Below are 10,500 nucleotides of genomic sequence, written 5' to 3' on the forward strand. Positions count from 1 at the left end.
TCAAAAGAACCAACAGATCTGTGTTGGAGGAAGTGCAGCCAGAGTGTTCTTTGGAGGCCAGGATGGCCAAACTTCGTCTCTCATACTTCGGACATATTGACAGGAGGGACCACTCTCTGGAATAGAATATCATGTTTGGTAAGGTGGAGGGTCAGAGAAGAAGAGGAAGACCCCAGAGAGATGGATTGGCAAAGTGGCAGCATCAATGGACTCTAGAGTGGCAACAATAGTGAGGTTGGCCCAGAATGGGGCAGCGTTTCCTTCTGTTGTTCACAGGGTCACTATGGTCGGTACCAACTGGATGGCACCTAACAACAACAACTAGGAGTTGAAATGAACCCCAGGGCACTTTCCAACAATAACAACAAACATGTGTATTGTTAATCTGAATCTCTATGCCTGTGGTTATAATCACAGTTAGGAATGGGGTGTCTTTGTTGTGTTAATCAGGCAGGGTTAGTGAAAGACATGTTTTGAGAAATTCTCTATAAGATATTAAAGAAATCTGGTAAGTACTGGACTGTAACTGAAAGGTCAGCAGCTCAAACCCACCAGCCACACTCCTTGGAAACCCTATACAAAGTTTCTTTGAGTTGAAATTGACTCAGTGGCACTTAACAACAACAAGAAGCAAGTAAGCATAGCAGAGATGAGGAAAGAAAAATACCAAGTCATATGAAGATGATTCAGGGCCAGAAGGTCTAAAGAGATAAGGAGCTTTCTTCAGAGTAGGCATAGAGAGAAAGCCTTTTTCCTAAAGTTGACACCCTGCTGTTAGACTTCTACCATGCTAAACTATGAGAAAACAAATTTGTTTGTTAAAGGCATTCATCATGGAATTTTTGTTATAGGTTTAGATAAGTAAGACACTCACCATATCATAAGTTTGCTTGATCAAAGATTTCAAAATTCAGTCCTTGGTCTCTAAGGCAAAGAATGAGGCTATTACTGTTGATAAGTGCTGTGGGGTTGTTCTAATTAATTGTGTTCCTGTGTAAGGTTTCCAAGACCTTTAATCTTCTTGGGAGCAGAAAGTCTCATCTTTCTCCTGTGGAGTGGCTGGCAGGCTTGAACCGAGGACCTTGTCATTAGCATGCCTGTACTTATTATATGGAAAAACCGCATTTCCCAAGGAAAAGCATATTGCTTTACAATTGCCTCAATAATGACCATTATGTAATTTATATCATCAGTCAAAGTATGTGTTGTTGTGAAATGCCGTCAAGTTGATTCCTACTTATGGTGACCCTATGTGACTACTTATAGTGACTTCTTAGTCAAGGTATAGGACATTCAAAATACTAGACTTCAAGAAAAGTGTTTAAAAGATCTGTGAATGGAGTAAACTATAAGAGTTAGTTCTAACCCAGAACTAGTTTACCCTTAATCCCAAAGGATAAAATAAAGGAGTTACTGAAATTCAAAAATAATTGCTCATTTGAGAACTTCTTCTTACTTTGGTCGATGTATGCAGTCAGATCACAGTAATCTTTCAGGAAGGCAGTCAAGGCAATAAAGATTGCAACTCACTCTACCCTTTTCATTTATCAATTGCAAGGTTTTCCATTGTCCAAATTCTATAGAACCAGAGCATATAGGAGCACTTTTGAGGTAATCTTTATAGATCAGTTTCCTGGGTAGAGAGAGTGAAGTGGAAAATAGTGGATATTTATAAGGACAAATAGAAGATACTCAGCAAAGATACCAAGTAACATCACTACCAATATCTATTCAAAGATTCAGAAAATTAAAAATGTGTGCTCTTTTGCTACAAACTTTTTCAATTTAAAGAGGAATTAGATGACAAAATTCAATTTAGTTTCTCTTTTATGTTGTTATATACTTTGGAGTTGTTTAATCCTGAATTGATTTATATGATCCCACATAACTCCTTGTTTCAGTTATTTTTTTGTTAATCTGTATATATTATTTCTTGAAATCCTTAAATATTTCCCCTCCAAGGTAAAACAAAGTTAATTGTCTTTGCAATCTGTAACCAAATTCTGAAGGGAAATGGAGAAAGAATGGTTATATCAGTTTTCTAGATGTTATATAAGGGTAAAACTAAAGAGTTTTGAAGGTTAATAAATGATTCATCAGGGTTAGAGGCATGCAATATAGTACAAACCTAATGTTACTATTCAAGGAGCTCTGGTAGCATAGTGGTTACGAATCAGGCTGCGAACCACAAGGTCAGCAGTTGGAAACTACCAGCTGTTCCATGGGAGAAAGATGAGGCATTCTGCTCCCATAAAGATGTACAGCCTCAGAAACCCTGTACAGGGTCACTATGAGTCAGAACTGACTCCACGGCACACAGCTGCAGCAGCAATGTTAATATTCAGAAAAGTGGTATGTTATCTGGTCAGGATGTAGCCAATGAATCTTGGAAATATTCTATCTTTTTTTTTTGGTATTATTAGGCTCTTGTGAGAGTAAATCCTTTATGGTTGCTTGTCAAGTGTTGCAATCTGTTTGTTCAATGAAAACCATGTTTGAGAGTTTTTGCTGAATTATATATGTTTGTATTATTTGGTCAAAAGGCAGTCATTTATTTATTCAGGGAATATGTTTAGGGTATCTTCTCAGTGTCAGGAATTATATTAAATTTGGAGATACTCAGGTGTAAATTTAACTGAAAAGGAAATTAAACAAGTAAGTATACATTGGCCCATGTGAAGAGAAAGAGCAGGCTGTCATGACAGCAATATGGCAAAGTGGGCAAGGAGGACTTCTGGAACAGCTGGTCAGAAAAGGGTTTCTTAGTTTCTTAGTGTTTCTGGTGTGGCACTGCTGGTTAATGTGCTAGACTCCAAGGTCAGTTTGAACTGTAAATCAGTGGTTCAAACTCACTGGCCGCTCCTTGGAAACCCTACATAGGATCACTATGAGTCAGAACCCACTCAACTGCACTTAACAACAACAGTAACATTAAGCTGAACTCAATAGACTATGAAGGAGTTACTAGTAAAATAGAGGGAAGAGCATTTTGAGTAATGTTATTAAGTGTTATCGATATTGTGACTTTGTTTAGGGTTTTTAAGGAGTGGCTTGTGGGTTTGATCTGCCAACCTTGTGGTTAGCAGTCCATTGCTTATCCTACAAAGTCACAGCACCTCATTTTGAGTAAAAGGATCAGTATATGTGAAAGCTTCAAGGGGAAAGAGCAATGAAGCAAGGCCCATATGTCTGGAGCACATGCAGTGTGGGAAAAGTGACTTGAGATTAAGATTAAAAGGTAAGCAGGGGCTGAATTATGTCAGATGTTTTATACTATAAAGGAGTTTGTGCTTTGTTCCATGTGCAATGGTGTGATACTTTAAAAAAGAATTATTTAGGGGCATGAACTGATGAAATTTACCTTTTGAACATATTGTGGTTCTGTTTGAAGACTGTGGGGGTCAGGAGTGGAAGCAACGATTGCAGTCAGGAGGATGTTAGTATAGTTGGGGTGAGATGTGTAATGGTGGCTTGGTTAGAAATGGAGAAGGATAGAAATCCATTAATGTGAAAGAAATTGCTGTAAGTAAGGAAAAGAGGAATTTGTGATGGATTCATTAAGAGGCTTGAGAAAATTAAATTGTCAAAATTTTTATGACTGGATTTGGCAATATTTATTTAATTTTGGCATGGCTAATAAATGGTAAATGGGGAACTATGTATGACTATTTCAAGCTTATTTTAATTTGTAATTTTTAAATCAGTTTTTCAACTGAGAACTCATTTTCTTTGAAAGGTCCATTGTATTGGTGGAGAACTTGGGGCAGAAGTCTGGGAGCACCTCCTTGTCATGATCCGATGTCCCTTTTTGGCTCTTTCGGCTACAATAAGTAACCCTGAACATCTCACTGAGTAGGTATTAGTTTCATTTTGGGCAAAATGCTTACCTATTTTGAATGTTTGAATTTTATACTTTATAGATTCTGAGGCAGTGTGTTGGCCCTGTACGGTAAGTATCGTACTGCAAACCACAAGGTCAACAATTCGAGTCCACCACCCACTCCATGGAAGAAAGATGAGGCTTTCTCCTCCTGCAAAGATTTATAAGTCTCAGAAACACTATACAGGGGCACTGTTTCTTGATACTGAATCAAAGGCACATATCAACAACAACATATGAGTTCTGAAGAGTTTCATAACTTTTGGATGAATTTATGAAGTTGCTTCTTCATCTTCAAAGCATCCTGGCAGGTGCTGAGCAAAGCCTCTATAAAGAAAAATCAAGGACTCTTCCAGCAAGATCTGCAATCGAGTAGGAAAATGTCCCTCACATTTCAAAATGAAATTCACTAGAAATGTTATATTTATATATCCTTTTTCCTTTATCTTTCATCAAGAAGTAAAATAATAGTTGTTTTTGTTGTCAAGTACTGTTGAGTTGCTTCTGACTCATAGTGACCATGTATAGGATTTCCAAGGAGAAGCTAGTGAGTTTGACCCACCAACTTTGTGGTTCAAACTGACCTTTCAACCCACTGCTTCATCCCACAGCACCACACCAGGACTCCTAAATAATAATAAAAATAACAACTGACAACTGCATAGCATAATGACAAATTCAGCTATGAACCCTGTGATTTATTCATAATGCTTTACCTGTAAAACATAATTAGAAAAATAGCAAAGCCTTATTAGTTATTATTTTTGTGTGCCATGGAGTCAATTTCGACTCATAGTCACCCTATAGGGTTTTCAATGGATGACTTGTGGGTTTGAACTGTTGACCTTGTGGTTAGCAGTCTAATTCATATCCTACAGTGCCTTACTAGGACTCCTATTAATTGATGTTGCTGTTGCTGTTGTTAAGAGCCGTTGAGTGGAATCTGACTCATAACAAGCCTGTGTGCAGTCTATTTAACAAGTTGCTTTATATACTTGATAACTTAAAGAAAATGAGGCACAGTGAATTAAGTGAATTGATTAAAAGACTCGCAGCTGATAGACATTGAAGTAGGGATTCAATTCCAACTAGTCTGTCTATTTGCTTAAGTATAAATTTTAGTGCACATTAAATTTTCTCTATTTGTGATATCTTCTTTCATGTGAAATCATTACATGTTATGCCTAAATATTTTATGAATTTTTAAGGTGGCTACAGTCAGTAAAATGCTACTGGGAGAAAATGGACAATATAATGGAAACAAACACGGCTTCTAAAAGAAAAACTGATTCTCATGCCAAATGTAAAAACTACACAAAAATAAAGCAGTCATATAAAGTTAGACTCGGTAAGATTGATATGCCCATAAGCATTTTTACAAAAAAAATTATTCTAGTCATTACATATCTATTAATTGAAAAAAATGTTGTGTTTCATTTTTTTTAGTGCTCTCTGGGGAGAGATACAATGATTTAGAGAAGCATATATGTTCAGTAAAGGATAATGATATTTGTTTTAATCATTTCCACCCATGTGCTGCACTAACAACAGATTATGTAAGTAATGATTTAGCCACGTTTTTCTGAGTAATATGAAATTTTGATGTATGTCATAATCAAAAAGCAGCTTGATTCTTACCAGAATTACAGAAAAATCCTCTAAAACTAATAATTCAGCATTATGTTTAAGGATGCTAATACTAAGGATCGTCTTCATTGGTTTCTCAATGGTGTCTGAAATCACAAAGTTTAAAAATAACTATAATTTTAATTATGAATTCTTTAATTTTCCTTATTTCTAGACAGTATTTTTGTCTACTTTTCATCTTTTTAGTACCTATTCTGTAGTACTGAAAAGTGCTACAGTCGTCATTCTGTCCACCTTTCTGACCATAACTCTTCTTTCAGTGTTGTTGTTAAGAGCCCTTGAATCAGTGCTGACTCATGGTGACCCTGTTTATGCAGGGTTTCCTAGGCAGTGAATCTTTGCATAAGCAGAAAGCCTCATCTTTCTCCCATGGAGCAGCTGTTGGGATTGAACTGCCAATCTTGTAGTTAGCAGTCTCGTGCTCATCCTACAGAGCCACAGTGTTCTGCTTGTTCCAATTAGATGCTGTCCAGTTGAGTCCAACTCATGAAAGAGAACTACTGCATAGGTTTTCCTAGACTGTACTCTTTCTGGATGCACATCCCTGGATCTTTCTCTCATGGAGTTTTTCCAACTACCAACCTTTGGTTAGAAGTTTACTACATAACCATTGTACCACCAGGGCTTCATCTCCAAGTACAGCTACAACTTTATATGAACATCCTCTAGTACATGTGTGAATCTGGTTACAATGAATTAGTTTAAACAAGGAAAAGACATTGCTCACAACAATCACAACGTAATATTTTGTTGGTGGGATAATAAGGCAAAGGCCATAACAGGGTATCATTTGTGGAATAAGGAATGAATTGGAGAAGATTTATTCCTTTTTGTTGCATATCTCTTTTTCTTTAATCTTATTTCTGTGATTAGGCCATTCATGCTCATTAACTTTTAAAGAGACAGAAATATTAGTCAATAGTTGACTTATTTCCCAGAGCTAGTAGCTGGGTAGATATATTCTTAATTCCCCTATAAAATTGTTGTTTTCTGCTTTGGAGTGTACTCTGACTCACAGAAGCCCTATAAGACTGAGTAGAAGTACTCCATAGAACTTCCTATGTTGTAATCTTTATGAGAGCAAAAAGCTATTTCTCCCACAAAGCAACTCATGAGTTTGAACTGCCAATTTTTCAGTTAGCAGCCAATCCTTTAGTCATTGGTCACCAACGTTCCTTCCTGGCAGAATGATCCTTTAAAATATATATAAATCTGATCTACCCAAGCTTTCAATGGCTTTTCTCTGAAAAATGGTAAATGTACAATTTTTTAGTTTGGCATTTAAGATCTCCAGTGGCTGGCCTCCATGTATTTTCTACTCATGTACTCAATTTTTTTTTTTTTTTTATCAATAGTAGCCAACATGCTATATATTGTGTCTGGAATATTTCACCCCAGGATCCAGAAGTCAGATGTCTAGGTCCTACTCATTTTGCATAACTCTTCTCCCTCCTTCCTTTTCTCTCTTTCTTTTCCTTCCTTTCTTCTGTTGTTACTTCATTTCTCTTTCACTGTTTTCATTTACAGTACCTTCTTCCTTCCTTCCTTCCCAACATGCGATGATTATCTCACTTCATCCAACGATTATCTTATTTTAATCTGTATCTGTCATTTTCTGACTGCATAATATTTTAAAATATATATTTTATCCTTAAAATTGTTTAAGACAGATTATCTTGAAGCATCTCTGAGTGTAGTGGTTTAGTGTTTGATAAGACTGTCACTTTGGTGCAAATGTGTTTCCTTTATTCTCAGTAGCTTTCATGGAAGAACTGGAAAGCAACAGAACTGCTGCAGCATGTTCTGATCCCATGTGACTATCTGCTCTCAGAGGCTCAGCTGTTGTGTGAGAATTCCTAAGACTTCTAGACTTTGACAGTAGGAATGAAAAATGAAAACAAAGTCTTAGGCCTTACAATTTACTTTGACAGCTGTGGTTAAGTGTGTGTAGCATATACCTTTTCTAAAGTAACAGTGTTAAAAAGTATGAAAACCCTACTGCCATCGGGTCAATTCTATCTCATAGTAACCATATAGAACAACCTAGAACTGTTCTATAGTGTTTCTGAGCCTGTAAATCTTTATAGGAGCAGACAGCATCATTGTTTCCTTAAGCAGCAGCTGGTGGGTTTGAACTAAGGACTTTATGGTTAGTAGTCCAATGATTGAACCCACTGGGCCACTAGAGCCCCTAAACAGTAGGTTGTTGTTGTTAAGTACTGTTGAGTCAGGTTGGACTCATAACAACCCTCTCTAGGGTTTCCAAGGCTATAAATAGTTGCATGAGCAGAAATTCTCATTTTTCTCCTGCAGAGCCTCTGGTGGGCTTGAACTGCTGACCTTGTGGCACTTATCCTCCAGAACCACTGTAGTCTTCTTCAAATTAATATGAGGGAGTCAAGTGGCAAGTAAAAGAATGTTGTTGTTAAGTGCCTTCGGCTCATTTGTGATTCTTGTGATCCAGTGCTTATCCTACAGCACCATACCAAGACTTCTAATAAAGGAATACATTGTGGCAAGCGAAGAGAGGAACCATCTACCTTGGTCCTTTCTTCTGTATGCCTCTAATGGAAACGTTTTCAGAAGGGAAGAGATAGAGCAGCATGAGTGAGTTGGCTTTGATCTGACTTTGGTGAGGGATTGCCTTCAATCCATGTGTAACTTGTTCCTGGATAAAAACACAGAGTTGTTTGATTTTTTTTACCAATTATGTTGCCATAGAAGAACAGCTGTGTGGTTCTGCAGACAGTTCCTGAAATAACTGCTGTATGTTTTTTCCTGCTCATTTTAGATCAATGTCTGTTATCATTATAGAATTGGGATTTGAAAAAATACCACCATGTTATAGTATGAATGTTATAGTATGTTATTTAATGAAGACTAGTACACATCTGTGACTTTTTTTTCCCTCCTCCTTCTCTAGTTAGATTGGTTTAAACTCTGTCAGTTCATTTGCTATTGTAGAATGAAGACCAACTAAATTGAATGCTTAGATTTTAACAACAAAATTATTAAACTGATTAAAACCATGAAATTGACAATTAATTAATTTAATTTAATTGAGACATCAACCATGCACCAGGCATTTTACTAGGTCACCTACCTAGTTTGTTGCATTTAGTTGTCACAATAAAGCATTATCCCTTATTTTAGTTTTAAGGAAATTCGGCCTATGTAAAACAGAAAGACACCTTAAAATGTTTTAATTCAGCTAGTGACCAATACCTGGACAATGCTGTGGCACTATAGAATAAGCACTGGACTAGTAACAACAAGATTAGCTGTTCAAACCCACCAGCCAATCTTGGAAACCCTTTAGAGGATTGTTACTGGTTGGAACAAACTCCATGGCACTTAACAACAATAGGTGACCCAAACAGATGATTTATATGTTAAATACTATGATAATTCATATGAAACACATAATTATTTATTTTAGTGAGAATGAATAATGGTCTTCAAATAAAAAATAATAAGAGAAACAATAGCCAACATTTGAAAACAACGTCTGCATTTACTATCCTAGTATAATGTCTTTGCCATCTTTAAGTGGTCAAGCTGGAAGATATTGAATGATGATTGTATCCATTTATTTGCATGATGTTGTTTTAAAAGTTCACAAAGAATATGCTGGTATATTAATCTAATTTGTTCTTTTTACAATCTATAAATTGTAAGTGCAAATATATTCATTCCTAGTTTATGGATGACAAAATAATAATTAGAATTAGACTTGTTGTGAAGTGCCGTGGAGTCCGTTCTGACTCATAGCGATCCCACATAGTGTGTCTGAGGAGCTACTGGTAAGCTTAAAACTCAGACCTTGTGTTTCAAAGCAACCTGTGGTCCCATGCTTACCCTACAGCGCCACACCAGGACTTAGAATAGACATTATAAATTAGACACTTCTGTAATATCCATTCTAAATAGACTTAGAATGTTGTTAAATGCTGTGAGTTGATACCAACTCACAGAAACCCTGTAGAGGGTTTCTAAAGAGTGGATTAGAATCGCCAACTTTGCAGCGCATATCTTATATCTCCACACCAAGATTGTAGACTTAGAATGCTGTTGTTGTTGTTAAGTGGAGTTGAATTGGTTCGTACTCATAGCAACGCTGTATAGGTTTTCCAAGAAGCTGCTGGTGAGTTTGAACCTCTGACCTGTGTTTCAAACCAACCTTGTGGTCCCTTGCTTATCCTACAGTGCCACACCAGGATTTAGAATGGACTTTTCTGTAATTTCCATTCTATCAAACATCATCTCCAGTTTTTGTGTTTTTTTTTTCCTATTGTGTTGTGTTTGGAACGGGTCGTTTACAATCTCCAAATGTGTGTTTTATAACCTGTTAAAAGCTATTTATTAAAACAGATGTTTTATTGTCAAATAATTTTGGGAAAAATTTTGTGTACTTTTAGATTTTAACATTTCCAGTCAGAAATCTTGAAAGAGCTCATCTAACAAAGAATCAACAAAATTCTCTCTTTTAAAACTTTTTCAATAAGAAATCTAAAAATCCTATTTAAGAGAATATCTGTAAACTTTTCTCTCTCTCTTTAAGACCACCTATAAGCACTAGCCCACAATGTAGGTTTGGATTGCAAGATTGGTGGTTCAAACTTACCAACCGCTCCTCAGAAATCTTATACAGGGTCACTCTGAGTTAGAGTTGACTCAACTGCACTTAACAACAACAACATTAATATTTCAGTGTTGTTTATTTCACACACAATTGATTTGTAGTTGTTGTTGTTAGGTGCCATTGAGTTGGTAATGGCTCATAGTGACCTTATGCTCAGCAGAACAAAACACTGCCCAATCCTGGGCCAACCTCACTACTGTTGCCACATTTGAGTCCATCGATGCTGCCACTCGGCCAATCCATCTTGTTGGGGGTCTTCCACTTTTTCTCTGACCTTCAACCTTACCAAACATGATATCCTTCTCCAGTGACAGATCCCTCCTGATAATAT

The 10,500-nt window shown here is 36.6% G+C and overlaps 1 protein-coding gene across 1 annotated transcript in view; it reads left to right on the top strand.

Annotated features, from left to right (window-relative positions):
• The window catches only part of DDX60 (DEAD (Asp-Glu-Ala-Asp) box polypeptide 60), a 204,479-nt gene that overhangs the window by 132,170 nt on the left and 61,809 nt on the right, over positions 1 to 10,500 (top strand). Inside the window, exons 17-19 of the mRNA XM_006864550.1 lie at positions 3,737 to 3,852; positions 5,089 to 5,228; positions 5,327 to 5,436. Coding sequence (XP_006864612.1) covers positions 3,737 to 3,852; positions 5,089 to 5,228; positions 5,327 to 5,436 — 366 coding nt within the window. The remainder of the gene's footprint in view (positions 1 to 3,736; positions 3,853 to 5,088; positions 5,229 to 5,326; positions 5,437 to 10,500) is intronic.

Source organism: Chrysochloris asiatica, unplaced genomic scaffold, assembly GCF_000296735.1.
Source record: "Chrysochloris asiatica unplaced genomic scaffold, ChrAsi1.0 scaffold00066, whole genome shotgun sequence".
NCBI classification, from domain to species: Eukaryota; Metazoa; Chordata; class Mammalia; order Afrosoricida; family Chrysochloridae; genus Chrysochloris; species Chrysochloris asiatica.